The following is a 24,483-nucleotide window of genomic DNA, read 5'->3' on the forward strand; positions in this document are numbered from 1 at the left end:
CCTGAAGCCACAGAACGGACTATATTCTTCTACAAAGAACAATAAGAAAACAAAATACTGTTCTGTATGATTACTTTTAATGTAAGATTTTTGTACACCATACCAAATTGTCACTTATCTGCCCATATTACACTGTATTACAAAGTTACCGTAACAGGTACAACAGCATATTTCGTGGCAGTGCACAACAGCTGCCACATACAAGTCCAGCCTGTTATTCAAGATGTCCATTTCTTTGAGACATTCAAGTGGTTCAAGTGATCGCTCATATATCTATGCTCGGGGAACTTAGATGTCAAGGAGCTTTTGAGAGCTTCCCATTTTGCACGTCTCCCTTCTTTGTTATGATTGTATTCTTGTTCCTGTGTCAGGTAAGGTCGACTCAGCCAGTACTCGTTCTCTGCTTCAGTTTCCAACCTTCGGATCATTGCCTGCTCCATTGAAAGGGTGACCACTCTTGGTTGCCTGTATTTTCCAATCCATTGTTTTCCAGGAATTCTCTTCCGGAGCAATACTGTTGTTAAAAACATGGTACCTTGAAATACAAACAACAAACATGAAACGCCCATTACCTTAGGGACAAAAATAAAGTTAACAAGAAAAATGACAAACATACATGTATTTATTACACTGCCTTTTAGCTAGATGTTAAAAAAAAAAAATTACAGTTCAGATCCCTGTACATGCAAACAGCCACTACGTACAGTAGACAGTACAATGACAGATATGCTGGAAACAAGATCAGAAAAGGAAAAGTGATTTTTTTTTTTTATTTAACGGGAGAGTTTATTCAGTTATCCTTAAGGAATACAGGGACTATTAGGATGTTAAATCTTTTATATTTAACATAATTTCCTCTATAAATTATTCCTGAAAAACAAACAAACACCACAGCCAAATACTGTTAAAGAAAGGATTAAAGAAAGGACTGACTTCATCCCTTAACGCCACAAGCAGATATCTGCACTGTTAAAATAGCGAATGTCCAGGTCCATCTTCCGGATCTCCCTTTTTATCACGTAATACGTTCGTTATGCCGTACGTTCCTCAGCATTATCACATGGCCTCTCCATAAACTTACTAAGACAATACCCTTGTTTTGGAGCTGGGGAAAACCAACTCTGCAGATAAAGCCAAAGCCCTGCGTTACACCAACCAGCAGAAACACAGCGCGCAAACACCGCTTCAGACCTCACCCCCGGGGTGGGACAGAGGCAGAAAAGCCCAAGCCAAGCCCAGCCGCGACACGCACGCTCCTCGTTAGCCCTGGCTGTGCCCAACCCCGCCGTGTGGTCACCCCGGGCCGCCTGAGGAGAGCCCCGGCCCCGCTCCCCGCTCCCCGCTCACCCCTCGGGCACGGCCCCGGCCCCGGCCGCGGCCCGGCGGCCCCCACAAGATGGCGGCGCTGCGGGGCGCGGCTCGCGAGAGCTGGCGGCGGCCGGGCGGGGCCTGGCGGCGCCAATGGCGCGCGCGGGCGGGGGTTTGAAGGCAGCGGCCGGTAACGGCTGGAACGGGTCAGCGGCCATGGCGCCCCCCGGCTCCTCTCAGCGAAACACGAGCGTGTCCGGGGAGTTCTTCGGCAAGCTGCGCGCCCTGGCGCTCACGCTGGAGAGGGAGGCGAGGCAGCTGGAGCGGGCTCTGCGCCGGGAGGATGAGGATGAGGGTGAGTGCGTGAGGCGGGATGAGAGCGGCGCAGGGCAATGGGGGCTGCGGTCAGTGCCTGGCGCTTCGTCCCCGCCGCTCCCTCAGGGTCCCTCTCTGCCCCTGCTCCCCGTGGGGTCCCTCCCATGGACGCCGTCCTTCCCGAACTGAGCCTGCGGGGGCTGCCCACAGGCTGCAGCTCTTCAGGAACTGCTCCCACACGGCTCCGTCCCACGGGGTCCATCCCCCAGGAGCAAACTGCTCCAGCACGGGTCCCCCACGGGTGGGGGCAGCTCCCCCCAGCCCCCCTGCTCCTGCGTGGGCTCCTCTCCACGGGCTGCAGCTCCGGCCCGGGGCCTGCTCCTGCGGGGGCTCTCCATGGGCCGCAGCCTCCTCCAGGCCACATCCACCTGCTCCAGCGGGGGCTCCTCCACCCATGGGGGGCTGCAGCGTGGAGATCTGCTCCATGGGGGACCCATGGGCTGCAGGGGGACAGCAATCACACACACACGGCTGTCTGACGTTGCCCAGGCACTGATGGCTGACCAGCTTCTGCCCGCTAGGGACGCACAGGTGCTCTCATGCCCCTCAGGGACCCACTCACCCCTCTGCTGACCTCAGTCCCTTACCGGCTGGTCCAGCCCGAGCTTCATCACAGGCACTCACCCCAGGAGCTGCACCATGGACACCCTGGCACTCCCACCTGTGGTCTCACCCAGCTGCTGTTCTCACGCCCATATACGCACACAGCATAGAGAGCCCTCACCCAGCAAAGACATTAGAAAGGAACTTAATAAGAACACAGAATTGACTTTGCAACCAGGGGCAGGGCACAACTAGATGAGAGTACCAACCACCTAACCATTTACAAGCGACAAGCCCTTTTTATCCTCTTACCCGCCTATTTTCCCATTCTTATTCCTCCCCAGATCACCACTCCCTTCTCACTCCTCTCCCCAGCTGTTGTTGTATAGTTGTTTTTTTCCATTCTTAAATCTGCGCTCCCAGGGGCACAAACAACACTGCATATTGGCTTAGCTCTGCCCCCCCCCTTCCCTACCATCATCTCTGAGCACTTTTGTGGGTGTGCAGGTGAGCTTTTATTACACAACATACATAAATCAAATTTGAGTCTGTATGATAAAACAGGAATCACGTTCTTGCTTTTACCCTTTTAATAGCTCAAGACAGGAAAACACATTTTCAGGGCTTGTTCTCTGTCTGAACAAATAGTTCAAGGCTCTAATTAAATTTATCACTCTGCTATGTCTTGTCACACAGCAGGTGTCCTCTTCTGCACTATTTATTTGCGTTAATCTTAATTTCCAGTGAAAGAAGTAATATCAGCTTTTGACTGCTGCCTGCTTAAGTGTATACTAAGACCTGTCTGCATATAAATAAGGCAGAAGAAAGCAGCTTTTTGTTTGTCTATTTGTTAGTGGTATCCAGATTATTTTATAATTATTATTTCAAAATCAAGCTCTGTAAGGATGAAAATTTAGCAAAATAATGCTTTGCTCTCCACGGACCTACCTACTGCAGTGATGTCTGCTACAGGTAATTTTTTACAATATTAGCTGCGACTCTAAAATAGAAGCCTGTGCGGTTTCTCTGTGTAATTCAACGTAGTGTGCAAACTGCAGTCTCGTGCAGTGCAAGGTAGTCAGTTATAAACACGGTATGAACTGTTTTATCTTCATTTTCTGTCTCGATTCTTTCTCTAAGATAGGTCTCTAACGTAGATTACATTCTGATGTACAATGTACTCATGCTAAAAAAATACTAACCCTGCTTTTTTCATTTCAAAACCCTTTTATGTGAACATGTATATCAAAGACTACGAAGAAGAATCTCCAATAAGAGTCTTGCAGGACCTGCACGGAGAAATCAGGACTCTGAAGGTAATGACTTAACTCACTGCCTTCTTGAAAAAACATGGGGAGGTGTCCATAAACTGATGACTCATTTTGATCCTTAAGCCACAATGCAACTCTTATTCAGCAATGACCCTTATTTTTATTCGTTTACCTCTAAGTCCTCATAATGGCTGTGGAAATACAAGGCAGCATCCAAGAATTATGTGTGATTTAGAGCCCAGTTCATGAGTTTGCAGTTGCTGTCATCAGTTGGGTCAGCAGGGGGCAAAGTGAATGGAGAAGCTGTAGCTAGCCACACCAGGGCATAGCTATGGGGGTTCAGGAGCTCCCTTGGGAAGAGGCATACCTGTTTTTGTTCAATGGCTGGCATTTGGAATAAACGAAGTCTTCCCAGGACAGTCTGCACTTTCAGCTGTTCAGTTAAACTTGTGGAGAATGTTCTTCGTTTATTTAATAGAAGTAGAAAAATAGGCTTTAGAAACGGACATGTGTGCAAGTAACTGGGAGGTAAGTTACGCTGTAAACTCTGTTTACCAGCTGTTTTGCCCTACATCCTTTGTGTGTGGAAGTTAATGTCCGAAACTGATTGTTATGTAATTTTACTCCTATTTTTAATGGAGTACAAACACGTTTCTGTTTGATGGGTTACTGGGAAGTAATTGTTATACCGTGAACTGTCACCTTAATTTAATATTTGTATGTTTTTTTACACTTAATGCTCTGTATATTCCTGATGTTTTCTAGCCTAGTTTTTGGGTATAAGAAAGACCTAAACATGTTGCTTATCCTCATCTGAATTGAAGTTCACTAATTGTTCCCAAAATGCTTAATGTGTTAAAAAAAAAAAAAAAAAAAAAAAAAAGTGGTGATTTGAAAAATAATATTGTTACATTTCTCCTTTCCTCCTCCGCTAAAGGAAGATATTAATGCCAGTCTTGGCAAGAGTCGTTCTGAAAGGCAAGAAATTAATGACTTTATGAAGGCAAGTGAAATATTGATGCAAAGAAATGCAGCAGATCTGGGAATAATAAGAGAGCTGTTCCAGAAATATGGCTACAAACCACGTGTCAAAGTCTCTACAGGTAATATTTTCTGCAATAAAATGTGTGAACACAAATGTAACTTTCTTAAAAGGTTTCTCGTTTCCTAAGGGTATGTTTTTGTTAATTAAGAGGTCAAGTATATCTGTTATTTGCTTTACAATACCCTGAAGGTAAAAGGTTCTGTTGTGATTGGTGCCCAAAGAATAAATTAAACTCCAAAAGCTCAGTCTGCTCTCCTGACCTGCTTTTAAGTTAGCATTTCTCTTCATTAATGGCTATACTGAGAAAATGTGTTAGCAAACATACTCTCATAACCTGGAGAGCTCTGCTGCTTCAGCTTCTCATGCTTGAGAAACTGCTGTAGATGCATCTAAATTAGTTCATATTCATATGTGGTTACTTCATTAGCTTAAATCACCGTAGAGAAAAATCTTAAATTAATGCACTGCGTAGCACAAGTGGGATGAGAGAAGCACATACAGGGTTTAGGTGATACATAATAGTCTATGAAGTAGTAGTAGTTTGATCACTGGATTGAAGATGCTTCATCCAGTCAGAAACTGCATGCACACCTGTGTGAAAAATCCAGCTGTACAAAATGAGTTTAAAATAATAGCACGGTGTGTACCACACACATTCCTTTCTGCATCAAGGACCCAATCAGTCTTCCAGATGCCTTTGGCAAGGTGCACCTGAACCTTCTCCTGAGTGTTATCCAGTAACTACAAAAAACACCATTGTGGTTGTGGACCATATTCACCCAGAGCTAAACTATTAAGCATTTTACAAAGCTACTGCAAAAGGTTCTAATTTTATAGCGGCTTACTTCCCTTTCTCTCTATGCCTTTACTGAGGGCTTCAAATACAGCTACAAGGTTAATTTATTTTAAGACGCATCTTTTAACTAAGTGTATTTGCACATGTAATCCCAGTACACATGCAGAGGTAATACTTCTGCCATATTATTTTAAATATTTTCCCCTGCTTCTTATGGCATGCAGAAACTCACAAATCCTTCGGGGCGTTTCGGGTTATAGAGCTACAGAAACATACAAGTTACAGCTTTGTTTGTTTCTGCAGTGGACTCTTCTTGTTACCTAAAAAAATAATCTTTTGTGAGTTTTTAGTTACTGCTTAGTAACCTTTCTTCTGCGCGTTTTGTCTAAATAATGGCCAAAATCTGTTTTCATTGCCATTTGTTGTACGTTTTTTAATGAATGTCTGCTCTTGCAATAAATAATAAATAAGTAATATAAATAGCATGAAGCAAAACCAAATTAATGTATTCAAGATTAATACTTTGTGTCTGTTCCATGCAGAGATAAATTCTATTAAAAATATGTTTGTGTAAGAAGCTTTTAGTTTCATTTACTCCTAGAAATAATATTTAACAATAGATAATTCAATAAGTGTGTGACCTGTGTTTATAAATATAGCTTAGCCTGACTTGATATCTGTTTTACCTTCAGGTTTCAGTGTTTTAAAATGAAAGAAGGAACTTTTTTTATTTTTTTTTAAAGGCTATTAGAGGAGGGGTGAGGATTCCTAACTTACTTCATAAATTCCTAAAAGAGAAATTTCTGACATAATTTTATTTTATTATTTTAAAGGTTTGTTTTTGTTTTCTGTTTTTTCTCCAACAGAGGAGCAGGAAGAGGAAGTTAACGGTGATTCAAAGGTGTCTGCCCAGAATAAATCTGATGAAGAAAAAGCAAATGATGTACCTCACCTTCCTACTTGTACTGAGAACCCACCGGTGCCCAGAGACCCACTGCGTAACCCCCAACTTTCAGATTTTGGTCTTTCACAATATGCTTTCTCTAGGCCTTGGAGTGCAGTAAATGGGCAGCAAGCAGCAAATTCACATCAAGAAAATTCAAAAATCAAGACTCCACTAAAAACACATACCCCCTGTATTTTGCCCAAAACACCAAAATGTATGCTCAAAATGGATGACTATGAGTGTTTAACACCAAAACTTGAACACTTTGGCATTAGTGAACATACCATGTGTATGAATGAAGATTATACAATGGCACTTATTCGTAAAACTGCTGAGACAACCAAGAAGTAAGTAAATTATTTAAAGTTCGGGTTGTTTCTCTATTGAATTTTCTATAGTTTCTTCTTGCTGAAACCAGGACGTTGCTGTACTATCTTCTTGTTGCTATTGCCCATCTTTTCTTCTGCAAACAGGTGATTTATTTGTTATCTACCAGCTGGTTATTCCTGTGTCCCTGTCTAGCTCTCTACATGTATTTTTATGTACCCTTTGCATGTCAGATACTGATATGAAACACATCTCAGGTATACTCCTTCCCTTGACTGCAGCACAGTAATGTCTCTTATACAATCTGTTTACAAGGGGAAAATACGATGTATAACTATGATATTTTACATTACTTAACCTAGGATTTGTATTTGAGTGATGCGTTGCCTGAAGTAGACATTACGTTACCAATTTAAACTTTTAAAAATCTTTAGGAATATAGCACTGGAAGACGTTTCTGAAGCATTTGGTTAAATGCCTCACTGTAGAAACACACTGTACTATCTCATTAGTTCTTCAAATAATATTCTGTAAATAGCTTCAGCTTATTGCACAACTTAAGATTTTTTTGGTTTCTTTAACTTCAGAATTGTTTTACTAATTTTTCTATTTAATGGGAACTGTTTTAAATGTGATCTTCAGCTTTAATTATGGCCACAGTTTCCAAACAGGTACATCCGCAAATGTACAGTCCCTGTCTGTGTCTTAGAGTGAAATGATTACAAAGTCCACTGGAGATGTGATTTTTTTTTTTTTTTTTGGTGGTGGTGGTATCGTTTATAACACTGTCAGTCTTCCATACCCCTAATGATAAATATCAAAATTCAGTAGAGAATTAGATACAGGATGGTTGGTGCTCGTTGCATCGTCATCGTCATTAATGGCCAAAACAGACAGGTGAGCAATAATTGGGACTAAAGTTAAAGCTGCACATGGACTCAGAATCTATAAGTCATTAGAATTAAAATGTGTTTAGCCAGTGTTTGTTTATTTTGCAATGTTGTTAGTGTTAGCATGCAATTTGATTAGTAAGATTGAAATAATCTAACTGCTTCTTATCTTCAAAAGGCATTTGTCTCGCCCCTTGGTGAGCAGGTTCAGCATGTTAAATGGGTAGAACGTTAAGGCAAAAGAAACTGAAGATAACTTTTCTGGGTAACGGGTATAATCTTTTTAAACTAGTCTGATGCTCTGGGAACAAACACTACTTCAAGCGGAAGTAGCTTTATACATGTGGTTTCCAGAAATCAATAATTCGGCCTTTCTTGGAGACAGCCCTGCACTATCACATCCCTTACTTGTGCCAGCCAGGTCTCACACCTAGCTGAAATCTGCCTAGCAGCTGTGCATTGTGTGGAAACCATTTTAAAAATTCATCCCAAAGTTCTTTTATATATATATATACACACAACTCTGTACATAAAATCATAATTTATTAATACGTATAAATTTATATATTGAATAGAACTCAGTTCCCCAGCTGTTTATTTTTTTTCCAGATTTTCAGTTCTGAAACAGGTAAAACAACAACATATTCTACATGGAGCTACTACAAAGCTGAAACGAAAAGTAACTAGAAAAGAAAAAAGTGGAAAGTGTCTGAACAAAAGTGTTTACAATGAAGAAGAGCTATTATAAAAATAAAAACTAAAAGCCAGATGGTTTAAGGTATCTGTAATATTACCAAGGAAAAACTGACTTGAAATAGTACATTTTTTTTCCGTTTTTATAAGAAAAAAAATCTCAAAACTTGAGGCTTGTTCATCTAGTTAAAATATGCTGCCTCAAATGTGTTTTCATAGTCATAGGCTTTTTGTGGAGGAGCTCCAAATCTGGTTCTCGTAATTAAGATAGTACTAGAGAAAATGTGAAAGATTGCTTAAATGCTAAAAGAAGCATGCATGAAAAATATTTTAAACATTTAAAATACTCTCTCTTAGCTATCTACACATTTTTTCCACTAGAATGTCTTGGATCTTAAAAAGGTTTTCAAAACTTGTTTCCGGTTTTGTGGAATTGATATTGAATGTTTTTGCCCTCAGAAGTCAGTCAGTGAATAACATAAGTAACCTAACTCAAACTTTAAGAACAAGTTAAAAATCCTGTAGTATGCCGAATACCATTAGTAGGTTTAGAGTCAGGAACCACTAGCAAGAGTAAAATAACTTTAGTGTCATGAGAAAGTTGCAATTCAATAGCCAACAAAATTGCTTAGTCTGTAAATTGTGTTTCTTCTATGAGTTGCGTGTTGGTGTTACTACAACTGAAAGATTGCACTGAAACATATCTGTGTTCTTAATTTGCCCGTTTGTGGCTCAGAAACTTACAATACCACGTTACACTTCTTGAAATGCACAGACCCAAAATACCAATGGAATCTAGTTGCTATGAGATTTTTTCGCATGGGCTTTCATTGACAAGGTTCTCTTGTTATTTAGAATTTGCAGGCAACAGGCAATTCAAAATGAAATAGGCTCTCCTCCTCACACATTTGATTCTGATCTGGGAAAACATATTCTTTTTAATACCTTGGATTAAAATCTCAGTATGTTTAATAGCGTGGTTGGACTGAACATGCATTCACATGCTAGAAATTACAGCAGTAGAATCGGAGATAGTAAAGTATTTCAGGAGAAAAAATTTAGACTCTTGTTGATGAACAAATACTAGACTGACTGGGTTGACACTATTCATTTCATGGTGATTTCTTCATGTTGAGAGCTAACTGAGGTTTTTGCTTGCCAGCTTACTTAAAAAAGATGATCATGCAGTGAATGTACCAGAAACAACATCCAGGGAAATCATGGTTACACCTGGGCCAAAAGCAGAAACAACAGATGAGAATGGTAAGTTAAAAATAAGTAAATGTACATATACATTTTTCTCAGAATGCATACGTTAACGTGGTCATTTTTTAAACTATGATTCTTGTTAAATATAGTCAGTTCAGGCCTGGTAATTATTTGCATATTAATGTCCACAAAATGTAACATTGGTGGCTTCTGTGGGAAATCTGTTCAGTGTAAATCATTGCTCATTCTTCTACTGTTATCCATCTAGAATTATTCAGAGGCATCCATCATTTTGTAAGTTATCTTCATTAGCAATGAAAATACTTTTTCCAAGAATATTGCATCTGTTTCAAGCCAGGAAATTAAAAGAATAAGAAAGAAACTGCTTTAAAAGAGGCTAACCAAACAGTTACTTTGACCTTTCAAGAGTAGCACTAAACTTTTTTTTGAGAGGAAATGTAATATACTCTCTTGGAAATGTACAAAGGTCTTGGAACAAACATACAGGCTACTGAGTACATGAAAAACTAAAGTGATAGTGATTTAAGTTGGGCTTTTTCAGTTACATTCAGTAGCAGGACTGGACTTTTTTTGTACGTTTGTATTTGCTGCTGTTAGAGCTCTGCAGCTTGGGTGTTTCTTCATACCAGAAGTGTTATCAACTAAAATGATACAGGTGTTCTGGAGTATGCAAATAAATCCATATAAAGCTAATAGAGTTGGGAAACTGAGGCACTGCAACTGGCAATGTATATGTATATTTATCAATTCATTTATTTAATTTTCCCTGATTTCAGGAGCTGACTGTATGACTTCTCCTTTGGTACCTGTGTTCTGTACTCCTGGTTTGAAAATCCCTTCCAGGACAGATAGTACAGTGTTACCCAAGTCACAAGAGATAAACAAACTGCTTCTTCCTAAACATACAGAAACGCCACCACCTCCAGATTTTGAAACAAGATGGCTCAAGGTAGAAACTATGGTAGTAAATAACAATTACATACTTTGATATACTTGTACCATAAACCATTTTTCAAATGTCAATCTGTGATTCTTTTCTTGTGCTATTTTTCCTTATGTCTCTGTAGAAGATCTTTCTAATGGTAATTTTATAAGAACATTTATTAATAACCCACCCCTTAATAAGTTAACTGAAGGCATCTAATACCTCTTTTGCAACAGGTAAAGCCAGGGGAAAAAGTTGGGTCAGTGACAGAAAGTGATGCAAAAGAAAACCAAAACATAGAAGATAGCATTCCTCCTACTGTGAGCTCCGATGAGTATCTTAAGCGTTTGGGAGACCCTTCTCCTCCTAAAATAAAACAGTACGACCATTTGCTCAGTACTCCTCCACCTCCAGAAATAACAAGGATACCAGATGATGTTCTACAGGTCAGCTAATATATATTTCTCTGAATAGCTTTAATATCAAAACAGTAGTATTAAAAGAGTTTAATTCTATCAAGTATTGTTCCTCAAAAAGAAAGGATTATCTGCTGCTTATTGAAAATGTCTAGACTGTAATCCTGTTTTGAGTTCCTAAATAATTATTTTAATTCCCTTTTAATGTTTGCTGTAGATTCTGTCAAAGTATAATCATAAAGTAGTAGACTCTTCTAAAGACAAGAAAATGGAGACTAAGGCAGGAGGCACTACAAGATTTGAAAGTGATTCCACTGATTACTGCAACAAAGAGAACAGGTATGATCACATTTTACAGATTTGATTATATAATTGGATTTGGAAGAGCTAGGAAGATGCTTTAGCACATTTAGAGATTCATGCAGTTGCTTTTGCTCTTCAGCTACCAAAATAGCTCTGGTTGATGTGACTAAATATCTAGTCTTTGGCATGGTATCTGTCTGCCTTTTGTGTAAAGAACAAATACTATAATTGCGTGTTTGAGTCATCAGAAGCTTTAAAAAATGAAGGAAAACAAATGAAGTTACTTTTACTGGTTTTAACTGTAGGTAAATGTTGCTTTTTGATAATCAAAGCCTCTGAGTGTTTTGTGCTTTCTTCTGAGTAAATTTAGGCAATAAAGCTAAAGAATGAAGAAAATTTATATGAAGTGACGTAACTGATTATGTGGTCCTTTTGGCATAAGGCAGTAGGCACCTCAGCACCATACAGCTGTTTGCTCACCCCTCCCCCCAGTCCCAGTGGGATGGGGGAAAGAACTGGGGAGTGTGAGAACTCAGGGGCTGAGATGAAGACAGTTTAATGTGGGGGGAGGAATGCACAATGCAGTTGCTCACCACCAGTCTCCAAACTTTAAAAAAAAAAAAAAAAAAAAAAAAAATCCAAAACACAGCACCGCACCAGCTACTAGGAAGAAAATTAGCCCTATCCCAGCCAAAACCAGGACAGGCAAATAGCAAATACCAATTTCTTTGAAATGCAAAGCCACCTTATGAATAATATGTGAGATGAAATTAGTCTACAATAAACATCAACCAATCTTTGAACAATGGAATAATAAGTTTTAAAAATTGATTGAAATAGAAGTTTTGACAACTTGATCAAGTGTAGATGTTCCTCATCTGTTATACTTGTTGCTTATCTGTTAAACTTGGGGTTACTATGGATTATTTGGGCAAGAGGTACAAGGAAATTATATGAAGTAAAATAATAATCACAACAATTCAGAATGAGATGAAGAAAAGTAGTTTTCTTAATATACTTGGAGTTGGAATCCATTTGATTAATCTGATAGAGTAAAAGGTCTCGTTTTAGCTGACCTCTTCTTTTGTCAGGCAAGTTTTCAATGTTTGTGTCTTCTGCTAATTCAGAATATGATTGAGATGATAATAGGTTCATGAACTCATCTGGATATATTTGCAGAGCCTGTCCTGTTGCTTTCAAGCCAAACGTTTGAAATCAAGCTGAAGACCATATTTCACTTTCATGGACCTTATCACTGAATCACAGAAAACTCAAAAAGCAAAAAGAAATACCGGGAGTAAAGACCCACAAAAGAAAAGTGTTTTGTTTTCCTGGAGAACGCTTGATGTGGATTAATTCGAACTAATGATTTTATGCATAATGTTTTATTAAAATTAGTGACAAAATAGATCTTATTTTATATTTTTTAATATTGCTTCAAAGAAGACTAAGGTTGTGTATTATGTAATACCTCAGTTGTTTCATGTGATTCTTGTGTTTGCTGTGTACATGTGTGTGTATATACATCTGCAGTAGGTTGTAGAGAAATGTAACTAAGTTGCAATAAAAGGAAAGTCCATTACGCTGCCCAGGAAGTAGGCATCTCTCAATGCGCTAGTGACACTGCGTATCTCTTCAAGGCTGAGTTTGAAGAGGATTGAAGAATACTCTGACAGTATTTGGCATCTTCAACAGAATTCACTTATGTGAAGAGCAACTCCTGCTTTACTGTTTTAAAGCATTCAGCCAGGTACTCCTTCATCAGGCTGTCTGATGGACAGGCATTTCTAGCGCTTCTCTTTCAATTACAGCTTTCTTACATAGACATCATATTAAGTACTAGGCATCTGTTTTCCTTTTGGCAGTCTGATAGCTACAGCTCTAAAAGATGACTGTCTTGAATACGAATAACTTGAAAATATATTGTGCAATTGCTACTCGTTAGAGATCTGCTCTGTCTTTAACTGCCTGAAAGATTTGTTGGCAGGCATGTGAATGATTGCTTTCCTCTCCCATGCACCACTGCCACGTGTGTTCTGTAAGCGGTGCTGTCGTTTCCAATCGTGCGAACATATCCCTGCGTAGCTGACCAAGCTGAACTTCTCAGAGCTGTTTGACACCTTTTGGTAGTCACAGCAGTTGAGATGCAGGTTGTTTTGGTTTGTTTGTTTTTCCACCAGAGATCTTACTCTTGTCCAAAAGAAATCCCAGCTATGTATTCCTGCTTGGAGCCAGTTTGCTGTTACCAGTGTCGGCTAATCCTCTGTGACTTGAGTACTGCATTTACCAGCTTTATGTGGTCTTCCTGTTGGTCTTACTGTTATTTTAGTGTGCTTTCCTGAATTTTCTGAATGCAGATGGATGTTCTTTGAAATCCTCAATGTGCACGCATCTGGAGATGCCTGAAAGTATTTTCCTGGTTGCTTAGAGGGACTCGCTTCTTGGAGGGACCTGGCTAAAACCTAGTAAATGTAAGAGAATTTTTCGTGTTACCCCCAGACGCTTTCTGGGATGAATGTGCATCAAATTAGCTGGAGAAGCTGATTTTCTACCAATTCTGGCCTGAGCACGGTTTTATTTCCTAGCTTTTGTTTAGAAGTATATATTTTATGTCACTCTTTGAAGTTGACCAATACTTTGAATTCTGAACAAATCTTCTGTCGCAGTTGCTTTGTGTCTGCTTGGAAAACTACTCATCTGCTGCTTAAAAAAACTCTTATTCATTCTACCCAAGTCTTTCAGAGAATGAAGACCAGATCTCCTTCCAGCGTCTTCACAGACTAAAACCACTTAATGGGCTGTGTGCTAGTAATGGAATTTCATGGTCCTAAAAGGGTACAAAATATTCTGTTCCAGAACAAGAATCCTTCCACCAGACGAATTCACCAGCACTAAGCAGCGGGGGGTTTCAGAGCCTGCCTTCACCCTGCACTTAATGGCTATTTGATGAATGTTACTTTCTTGCCCTGAAGCAATCCAGATACCCTGAAAGACTCAGTTTAACATCAAATGGAGCAAAAAGCTTGACTACCTAGGACCTTGATGGATTTCTTTTTCCTTTCAACTAATAGAACTTCTAATATGGCTTGTAAGTGTCCCCTAATTGTGAAAACGGCATAGTTCTGTTAACATGTTGAGATAGAAGATCTCTTCAGGATGACACTGAAATCTTAAAATCTTACGGTCTTCTCATAAAATATCCCAAGATGGAAGAAATCTACAATGGTCATCCACACATGACACAAAAATCAGACCCTATGTCTGAGAGCGTTGTCCAAGCACTTGAACTCCAGCAGGCTTAGTGCTGTGACCACTGCCCTGGGCAGCCTGTCCCAGTGCCCGAGCACCCTCTGGGTGCAGACCCTTTCCCTAACCCCCAGCCTGACCCTCCCCTGTCCCAGCTCCATGCCGTTCCCTCGGGTCCTGTCGCTGTCCCCAGAGCAGAGCTCAGCGCCTGCCCCTCCGCTCCCCTCGTGAGGGAGCTGCAGGCCGCCATGAGGCCTCCCCTCAGCCTGCTCTGCTCGGGGCTGAGCAAACCCAGGGACCTCAGCTGCTCCTCATGTATCTTTCCCTCTGGACCCTTCACCATCTTTGTTGCCCTTAAGCTATTAGGACACGATGCTGGCATGAGATAATGATTTGGGATCTACAAATGAAGTTTTACAAGTTCATTTTGTATTTGTTTTTGGTTTATTTTGCTTACAAAATTACTCTTAATAGAAGTAGAGCTATTGTTTGTACTAACGGCCTCGTGTAAGGAGAAATATTGCTCTGAGGTGGATATAATCAGAGCAGCAAAAACTAGTTTTAGTTTGTCATGCGTGGGTTTCATTCGGTAAGACCTAAGCAGTAGCTTGAGTACTGAGCATAGGGGAGGCACAAGTGGAAACAAGCAGCATGGGAAACTGATCCCTGTTCAAAATCAATGGGGAAAGGTGGTGGTGGAAAGTTTCGGCTAGTTCAATTCGTGGCTGTGTGATAAACCACACGCTCAAATACTTGAACAACCATGGATGTGGGCTAGAGGAGGTGAAGGCTCTCCTTAAGCCGGAGTTGCTGCTGGAGCAGGCTTGTTCCACTGCCCATGGAAGTAAAATGACAGGTAAGAGTGGGAATCATACAAAAGAACTTAAAAGTTGTGTGTTGTTTTGTTGTAGGGTGAATGCAATAATAGTACTGGCCTGTCAGGAAGTGCAGTTTGGATAAACAGCAGCTAATTAAGCAGCAAATGCCTTTATCTGTAAGGGTCACCTGAAAACAGGCAAAGTTGTCTCAGAGCATGTTCTGTGCTGTTTCTAATCCTAACTGGGGGCTGCTTCCCCTAGCAGACACTTTTCTACTTTTCTTGCACAGAATTTAGAGGCTGTGCGGTTTTACAGTGGATTGTTTTCACCTGCTGAGCCACCGAAAGCTAATTAATTTTATTTTCTAGTTTGTCTTCATTATGGAAATCAGTAATCTCAGGCTCGACTTCTGCCCGGTTGCTAGATCAGATGCGAGGGACGGGTGAGAACGGGATCCCGTCCTCTAGCAGTAGCCTGCAGTCAGAACAGATTGAGCACAGCACGAAATTGCACTTCAATAGTTGGGACATCTGGGAAGCAACCAAAAAAACATGGCCTTTGGTTTGCCTTCATTTGCGACAGTTCTTAATCTTTTTGCGTTTGTTTTAGGATATAAAACGCGTCAGCTAACAGAGCATTCGCTCTCTAATCCTATTTGTTGTCAGAGGAGTGTCTCAAATTGTTCTGCCTTGGAAGCCCCTAAAAGTGGTAAATGCTCTCTTTTCTTTGAAATATTTTGCCTGAGGTTAAATACAAATATAGATCTCACAAGGAAACGAAGCTTCCCAGATGGCTGTCAAGCAGACAAATGACAAGCAAGGCTTTTACTGCGTCCTGCTGTGCTTTTATTGGTGTTTTTATAAATCACTGCAGCAATCACTAGAGCCCAGGCATCTTGGGTTATTTAAGGCATCATGGATGCTTTAGATTTTCCTGAAGATGTGAAATTTATTTTATTATTCTCTGTTCTAGAAAGCCAGTTGTTACTCAGCTGTTCCAGTACTCACAGTGGTTGCATGTGTCCCATCGACATCTGTAACTGATATCGGAGCTGCCCTGGATTTTGGGAGTCCCGTTCACAGTCCCACGCCTTGTTTCTCCATGGGACAGTAATACAGAGACTGCGTTGTGTATAAGGAGCAGAGACAGCATCCAGTGGCTGCACTATGGAATTGCATGCATGCTGTTCCACAGAAATACAACTTTCTACTAAAAATATATCAGTTGATACCAGCTATTTCTCAATCAACCAGAAGGTAAAACTTCTTGCTATTCCTATGGTAATACCCTCTTTTACAAAGGGGCAGCTGACATAATAGCTGGGAGCTGACCAGGCCTGTGCACTGCTTTGGCCTTGTCTTGTCTAATTCACGTCAAAAGGTTTTAAAAAAAAAAATAACACAAATGTGGGAAAATGGTCCATGGAAGAACATGCCCTGTACGTGGGCATTTTTCCTGGGGAGAGATCAAGCAAAGGATGGTCGCATTGCAGAGCACCTGGCAGGAAGGTGTTCGGATGCCTTCATGATGCATTCCTGGTTAAAGCCCTGCAGTTCTACTCCCTGCTGATTGCTCATGCACTTGTTGGAAACAAATGTAAGGCCTTGCTGCACAGTCCTGCCTTTGCTCTCTCCCAGTCACAGGCTCCCGTGCCCTTGGTTGCATCACTGCAGTTGCTGCTGTGGCTGCCTGGGAAGGCTTTCCTGCTTGCCCAGCTGCCAGCCCTAATTGCTGTTTTGCAAGGTTAAATTACTCCTGGGCTCTGCACAGACCCGAATCTCTGCTCACCTGCAAAGACACTGACTGGTGCTGGGGCAGAAGGGAAAGGGCCAGGTGGAGGGCGAGCACAGATGTCCTATCTCACCAGCAGTTTAAGCAGCTTGTGAAACCACATCCTTGCATTTAGGCATCGAGCTGCCTTGGCTGTCTGACAGCTGTTTTGGGAAGGTTTCCTGTGGCCACTGCTCCATGACAAGTTCTAGGGCAGCTGAATCAGCTCCTCCTCTTCACCCCAGCACCCATCACTCCTCCTGAGCCCACTTGCAGATAATACTTCTTTTTTTATTATTATTATTTCCTGCTGTGTCACAGGTAAGCCTGCTTTTGAGCAGAGCTGTAAAGCAGAACTTAAGCCTTCTGAACTGAGAGGAGAGCTTGGTGATGGAGTCAGGAACACCTCTGATGCAACAGAATTTACCGACGAAGCAAGTGTGGTTTGTCCTCACCTCTTAAATAAGGAGAGACTTAACCCAGACGCCAGCTCCATCAGCAAAAACACAGCCAGCCTCTCCCAAAACCTCTACATAAACACTTTTATGAGGGTCAAGGCCATCACAAAGGCACACGCCACCCCTGGGGTGGGAGCAGGACCCCGTAACAGAGGGGCAGCGGAATGAGAAGGGGGCTGTGCAAACAGAGCCCTTAGCCTAAGGGCTGAGAGGAATACCAGAGAGGGATTGGACTTTTTTCCCATTATGTTAAACCAAAGCCTGACAAGCAACAGCATCAGCAATTGTTACACAAGTTGTAACAAGGTAATGGTGAGGGGTTTGGTGTTTAAATAAAAAAGCATTTGTTGCGGCACACCTTCTTTTTTATTAAGTTTTTAAAAAGCATTGGTTTTGATGGATGAAATGAGAGGGAAAAAGTGGTTCTAAGAACCAAGTTTGCTTGGGGAAGCAGAGCAAAGTCATTAGGAAAAACAAACCTGGAGCAGCAGGAGAGGTGTGCCAAAGGAGTACAGAAACATGAAGCCACATCTGCAGGAGCAGAGCAGCTGAGTTAGCTGAATGCAAAAAGGATAAATTAGGGGAACAGGTTCCTGGGTTTTCTAGCTGGAGCCATTTCATCCTGCTGCACCCTGACACGGGATGGGGTTCTTCCACTTGCGCTGCTACAAAAATAAAACAAGAGGTTGTGTGCTGGTGAAAGCACAGCTGTGAAACGAGACGCTGTGTCTGTCAGTGCTGTGAGCATTGACAGAGACAAAGGGAAACCCCACTTCACTCAGCGGCCTTGCTGAGGGACAGAAACTCCTCATGAAATCTCGGAGTACAAAGCAAGTCCTGCTGACTGACAGCTCTGGGTGTAGTGTTTGCTGCGGCACGCCGCTTCCTGAGCAGATGGCATTGCTCACTGTTGTCGAGTTCTGAGACCGTGTTTTAATTTCTCCAAACTGCTGCTTTGTACATAATTTGTTCTTTTCAGCGACTGACTTCCCTCCTCAGCATTTCCAGGAGTTTTGAAAGAGACCCGGGAGCTGCTTACTGCTGCAATCGGCAGGTGACAACTTTCACTCACCCTTCCACCTCTTTCAGCATCTGGATGGTTGCATCCCAATGTCTGGCTTCAAAACAGCTGCTGTTGGACTTAGTTGAGTAGCAGATTTTTTAATTTTTTAAAACCCATGCACTGCACTGATTTCTCAGGTGTGTTTCTTAAAAGAAAGGTACAGAAGTTGAACTCCCTTCACTCCTGCACGACATCTGTGTGAGCTGTTGAAAGGCAAATCTCACCCCTGACAGGTGTTTGGCCAGAGGCACTCAGGGAGGAGGTCAGCTGTGGCTCATCCCTGTGTGGAAGTCATGTGAAGGTGAACTCCAAACTGAAGCACGCAAGCTGAGGGGTTTGCTACTGAAGGCAGTTTTGTGTGTTCATTTCCTTGTGATTTTGCTTCATGGGCTGCTGAACATAAAGCTGAGAGGTTGTTCCCATTTCCCCCTGAGGTGTGCGCAGACCTGCTGCGGGCTGGGAGCCTCGCTGGGTCATGCCTCCTGCCCCAGCTGCCCCTCAGAGCAGCTCCAAGTCACAGACGCCTGAATATTGACTACATTTAATTTCTGCCAATTACCCCTAAGGACATTAAAAGCCCAAGCCAGTACGCAAGGAGGAGGAAATACTTGTATTCCTGTAACTGCAGGCCCTTCTCTGCCTGTGGTAGGAGGCTGTTCAATGCCCTAATTCCACACTGCTTACCCCTAGCAGCATTTATATGATTTTCTTAATCTAGCTTTAAAAATAAAAGGGGGTGGGGAGCACGACATCCCTGCACACAGCTTCTGCTTCTGCCCCTGGGCTGCTCGGGGCCGGCCAGCAGAGGAAGGCAGCCCCGGGCAGCCGCAGAAGCGAGGCGCCTTCGTGTCTCACCATCTCCCCCTGCAGTGATAGAAGGAAACAGGCAAGCGCTGGAAAGCCTCAGCTGCGCTCTCTACCCCGGCGCTGACTTGCGGGGTCACCCCTTCCCTTTCTCCTGTGCCTCACAACCCGACAGTCCTGCAGGGCAGCCGGGAAGCCCCGAGCCCCCCCTTCCCCTCCGCTGAGCTGCTGGGCGCCCACCACCAGCCTCCAGCTTCTCCAGGGGGTTTTAAAGTTTCAGGACACCCTTGAACCATACCTCATTAGCACCTGGCTTTGTCCTGACACCCAGGGATTACAGCAGCTTGAGAAATCAACACTCAGTACAAGACAAAATTACTTGCAGAAAATCATTTGACCAAGGACTAAGCAGCAAGATTTACCCAATTCAAGCCAAAATAGATCTAATGGGCTTTATTGCTTAGATTTGGGTAATCAAGGGAAAGAGGAAACAGTATTCACCTTCCCAAAACTTATGAAGCCAAACCTGAACTTTGTCCTCCTGGTCAGTGTGTATTTTCATAACCAAATATATTTTTACTATGAAACAGTTTTGCATACAACTTAAGCCAACCTCTGCCTGGCAACGCTGGATTTCTTCTGGCCAGGTCTCTGCAGACATTCACATCTTCTGACACGGGTCTCCAAAGCAGGATGCACCAAGACAAACCACATGGGTAAAGGAAGTATTTTTCGCATCGTTAGAGGTAAAATTCAAAGTTTTATAATGCACATATTAGTGAAGTAGTGAAGATGTATACAGGTTAGATTGGGGGGGGGAAATAAATGTTCAAAAAAAATTGTTAATGATAACGTGCCATGAAGGAAGTTTGGATCTGTTGCGGTATAACAAGTGAGACGTTCCAAGACAGCTTCACATTTCCCATCTCTGGAGACAGACCCAGCTATTTCAGAACTCAAGGCTGATGTGCAAGTGCGCTGATCCAAATCTGCCTCTGGTAAGGTCAGCAGCTCTGCAGTGTGCCAGGATATCTGTGTCACTGAGACCACTCCTTGGACTCATCCTCCAGGGCCTGTCCTCAGAACAAGGTGGAGCAGCCCCAGGAAGCCACAATGGTCCACCCTGTTTCTACTCTCTACCCTGCAGCCCTACACAGCTCACCTTTGATTTTCCCCAGACAACACACCTACAGCCGCAGCAAGAGGAACACTGAGTATGCCTGCTTACAGCCACATCCCCCATGCTCATCCTCCAAAATTCAGGTACCAGTGCTTTAAGGAATCTGCTGTAAAAAGCCGGCCATTCCTATAAAACAAGCCCCAAAGTTACCAGATAGGGACCATGACCTCTCTTTCACCAATTTCAACTTCTGCTTAAAAGCCAACTTCTGAATTGCTCTGCAGAAACCCACTTAAATAAAAAATCACTCTCCGATTCAAAAGATTAATAACATCGATCTTTATTCCATACAAGACAGAACTACAGAACACCTGCATTTTATGGAGATCTTGAAACTCTGGACACACCGACTTACTTTGCAAACTAACAGTCAGGGAAAGAGTGATGGCACCTCTAAAGAATAAGCGTTACTTCTAAGCAAACTAAAAGTTAAGGTTTAAAATTTAACTTTTACTCCTGATGCTTAGCTTTGCCTTCAAGTGTTCTTGCTTAGCAACAACAGCAATAAAAAAAAAAAAAAGGCCTGCTTTAGAACAGCAAGTAGGAATAAGCACAAAAGGAAATCGTACAAAGAAGCAACAGCTTAGTATGGCCTCATGCGGCTCGACGGAGGTGGTGCGCGGTTGGGAGGGGTAATTGCTATGTCCAAGTAGTCTCCGATCTGGAATTTCTGAGACTGCAACGTCATGGAGTCATCTGTGCCCTTCCTGCCCGACATGGTGCTGCCGATCTCCTTCACCCTGCAGGCAGGAGATAAAGGCGGGTTAGTCACAGCCCCATCTCTCTGCATGTACGATACAGGTAGACACCTGTAACAAGATCACTCCTAAAACTCACATACTCTGAGATACGTGTTCCATTATCACCAGAAACAAAGCCTCATCTCACACAGTTATGTCCATATTCTGACTGCCAATAATGCAATCAAAGTCCTCAAGCAAATAAGCTCATTGTTTTGGGAACACAAACTACAACAGCCACCAATGCAAAATTTAGAGTTTGCAGTGGTGATCACATAGTCTGTTATCAAGAACTTTGGAAATTTGGTTTGTGGGCACCGGACTTTGTTAACGAAAAATAATTAATTGCTCTGGCGCTTCCGGTCTTCTATGAGTCTGGAGAAGAAACGCCGTTTACCTATATCCAGGCCGCTTGAGATCTGTAAAAACAATTGCAAAATTGAAGTGCGTGCCCTTCTTCCGTGCCTCCGGGTAGACCTCCTTCACTAAGCTGGTCAGCTCCTTCAGGGTTGCATCCATCCTGGGTTAAACAAACAAACCCAAGTGGTTAATGTTCTCAAAGCAACAACAACAGAAGCAGCTTTCCAAAACCCACTTAAGATGGAACCAATATATTGTCATTATTTAAACAAACATCTCCTGGCCTTTGCATGCTTTCTGCTGATATCTGAAGAGTTTTACATACTCAAGTTACACAGGGAGCCACCTACTCCACAACTACGTGCATTCCCGACAACGTATTTTCCATCTGGCAATCAAGCAAGAAGAAATCGCTCTGGTCAGGGACAGCACCCAGCAGAATCCACCAGCTACAGGGCACTGGAGGCAGCACGCTCCCGCGCATTAAGGATGTGGACAAAGGTTCAGCAGATGTGGGTCCAGACAGAGTTTATCTTTTAACTTACGGTGGTACGACACAAACATCTTCACCTCTATGTGTGCTTCAATATCTGCTTCTCCAGGTCTCTCAGACAAGTTACAATTTAAACAGTGACTTTTTTTAAAATGCATTAATGCACTTCCACAACAAACAGTGCGTCTTCTCATCTAAGCTGGTTCTCCATTCCTGCCCTAACACACAGCACCACAGCACCCTTCCTTCTCCCCACCCTTCAACCAAAACAGAAGTTAGAACCCCAAGAACAAAAGGACCCAATCATCACAACCAAAGCAGCACTAATCACACTCCTCCAAGCTTTATGCAACCAAGGAGCAGGCTGTTGACAGACAATGCCCGTTCTGACTCCTGCAGATGGCAACCAGCTCAGACATCGTCAATAGCCTGGGCTGAGTCCATAAACCCCATTAAGCAGTAAGTTAGTAGTGTGTGCTTTGTTAGCCACGAAAAAAATGGATTTATTCAACTGTACAATGATAAGAAAGTCAGAACTCTAGCAGCAACCTTTAAGGAAAAACAAGGTTTAAAAAGTAGCATAATTCACTTTCAGAGCGATTCTAATAGTTCGCTTTCAGAACAGTTTGAAATGCTATGAGTGAAACCTGAAGTGTCATCAACAAAGACCGCAGGGGTGTTCTGAAGTGTGTCTGAAAGCAATAAGAAGCGGCTGTTACAGCACTGCTACCTGGCCATGCGAAAAGAAATGCTCTGCTTTAATTCGGAGCCTCAAGAGGCTCCAAATCGTTTCGTTTAATTTTGTTTGTTTAATTCGAAGCCTCAAAAGGCTCCAAATTAAGGCAATAAGAGTTCATGGAGCAGCTCTAGCCCTCTATAACAACGGATGCTAGTGCAAAACAAGGCTGTTAGGGTGAAATTAATTAAAACAGAAGAGAACCCCGAAGAAATACCAACACGGCAGCCTGTGCCGAGACCCGGCCACCACTCAGCACTCACCAGGTGTAGATCTGCAGCTCGCTGGAGGGCACATTGCCGCGGGAGAACTCGTCCATGCGGTGGTGCCGCCCGTTGTTGGTGGTGAAGACGCGGAGCAGCAGCGGGCACGTCTGGGGGGGGGGACAGGAGGCGGTTTCAGGCCCCAACGCCAACAACACCACCCCCAAAAACCGCCCCGCCCCGCCTCCCCGACACCCCCGCAAAGCTCCCCCGGGACCCCGCGGAGCCAGGGGGCAGCGGCACGGAGCCGGCCCGGCACCTTCTCGCGGTCGATCGGCTTCTCCGGCTCCTTCTTGATCTCCTCCTGCGTGACGCCATCTTGTCGCTGCCCCGCGCCGATCTCGCGAGAGGAGGGGGGGGGAGGGGAGAAATGGCGGGGGGGGGAGGGCAGGGAAGGGAAGGGAAGGGGCAGCTTTGGGCCCCTCAGCACAAGAAGGACATGGAGGCCCTGGAGCGCGTCCAGAGCAGGGCTACGGAGCTGGTGAAGGGCCTGGAGCACAAGGCCTGTGAGGAGCGGCTGGGGGGGTTTGGTCTGGGGAAGAGGAGGCTCAGGGGAGGCCTCATTGCTCTCTGCAACTGCCTGAAAGGAAGCTGTGGGGAGCTGGGGGTCGGCCTCTGCTCTGATTAAGGAGGTATTGGGGAGGCATTGGGGAGGCAAGGACAATCCCCAGACATGGACTGTATATCTCGAAACAAGACACTGGAACTCATGATAAGGAAGCGGCAGACGGACAGAGAAACAAATGTAAGGACTATAAATCTCAAAACTGGACATTGGAATTCATTATAAAGATACAACAAATGGAAGAATTGGCAACAACCAGCTCTCGCAATTAAGAAACGTGCCAATTCAGCAGATTCCTGACCAAAGGTGAAAAGTACACTGTGAGGAGGACTCGGGGTCTTCCTCCCAAAGACCCCTGCCCACAATTCTTGGGAGTCTCTACGCAGGCGCAAGGTGCCAAAAGGCTAATTAGCATGAGAAGCGAGGGAAGGCGGGGATAGGTAATGCATATGTATAGGTGCTTGTAGAATATTGATAGATTGATTGTATAAATTCAAGACTTCTTTCCGCTTTGGGTATGCACGATAGGTGGAGAGATCCCCCGTGCATCCAGCGCTGCAATAAAGAATATACCACTTAAAGGAATTTCGGCTTCGATCTTTGAATCAGCTCACAGATAACTAGTGACAGGACCAGAGGGAATGGCCTCAAGCTGTGCCAGGGGAGGTTCAGGTTGGCAATGAGGAGACATTTCTGCTCAGAAAGAGCAGTCAGGCACTGGGACGGGTTGCCCAGGGAGGTGGTGGAGTCACCGTCCCTGGGGGTGTTCAAGGAGAGGTTGGATGTGGTGCTTGGGGACATGGTTTGGTGGTGACATTGGTGTTAGGGGATGGTTGGAGCAGATGACCTTGGAGGTCTTTCCCAACCATAACGGCCCTGTGACTCCACGTTTCCCCTCCACCACCCTGCAGCCGGGCTC

The 24,483-nt window shown here is 43.2% G+C and overlaps 3 protein-coding genes across 6 annotated transcripts; 1 reads left to right on the forward strand and 2 right to left on the reverse strand.

Annotated features, from left to right (window-relative positions):
- Positions 1–55: 55 nt before the first annotated feature.
- On the reverse strand, positions 56–1,479 carry LOC101790565 (large ribosomal subunit protein mL63). 3 transcript variants are annotated; one of them, XM_072032688.1, is made up of 3 exons: positions 1,348–1,440; positions 934–1,121; positions 56–535 (listed from the first exon to the last, which is right to left on the reverse strand). In XM_072032688.1, exon 3 carries the CDS (start codon positions 528–530, stop codon positions 219–221), a length of 312 nt encoding a protein of 103 aa, XP_071888789.1. In that variant the 5' UTR covers positions 531–535; positions 934–1,121; positions 1,348–1,440; the 3' UTR covers positions 56–218. The 3 variants fall into 3 exon arrangements, with proteins under 3 accessions (XP_071888789.1, XP_027303272.2, XP_027303274.2); XM_027447471.3 differs by lacking the exon at positions 934–1,121 and having other exon boundaries at positions 1,348–1,479; XM_027447473.3 differs by lacking the exons at positions 934–1,121; positions 1,348–1,440 and adding an exon at positions 1,197–1,335.
- On the forward strand, positions 1,381–19,287 carry SKA3 (spindle and kinetochore associated complex subunit 3). Of its 2 annotated transcripts, XR_005263650.2 has the most exons (10): positions 1,381–1,663; positions 3,478–3,542; positions 4,435–4,600; positions 6,205–6,631; positions 9,357–9,457; positions 10,201–10,373; positions 10,586–10,795; positions 10,983–11,104; positions 16,105–16,388; positions 17,224–19,287. XR_005263650.2 is itself a non-coding variant. In XM_038175293.2 (9 exons), the coding sequence occupies exons 1-9, from the start codon at positions 1,462–1,464 to the stop codon at positions 12,279–12,281; spliced, it is 1,500 nt and encodes a 499-aa protein (XP_038031221.2). In that variant the 5' UTR covers positions 1,385–1,461; the 3' UTR covers positions 12,282–12,655. The 2 variants fall into 2 exon arrangements, 1 of the variants encoding a protein (XP_038031221.2); XM_038175293.2 differs by lacking the exons at positions 16,105–16,388; positions 17,224–19,287 and adding an exon at positions 12,248–12,655 and having other exon boundaries at positions 1,385–1,663.
- A 1,375-nt stretch (positions 19,288–20,662) lies between these two features.
- LOC101790891 (uncharacterized) lies at positions 20,663–23,789 on the reverse strand. The gene is made up of 4 exons (XM_027469048.3): positions 23,259–23,789; positions 23,000–23,109; positions 21,545–21,667; positions 20,663–21,147 (listed from the first exon to the last, which is right to left on the reverse strand). Exons 1-4 carry the CDS (start codon positions 23,772–23,774, stop codon positions 20,991–20,993), a joined length of 906 nt encoding a protein of 301 aa, XP_027324849.2. The 5' UTR covers positions 23,775–23,789; the 3' UTR covers positions 20,663–20,990.
- Between the last annotated feature and the right edge of the window lie 694 nt (positions 23,790–24,483).

This window comes from Anas platyrhynchos, chromosome 1, assembly GCF_047663525.1.
Source record: "Anas platyrhynchos isolate ZD024472 breed Pekin duck chromosome 1, IASCAAS_PekinDuck_T2T, whole genome shotgun sequence".
Taxonomy (NCBI): Eukaryota; Metazoa; Chordata; class Aves; order Anseriformes; family Anatidae; genus Anas; species Anas platyrhynchos.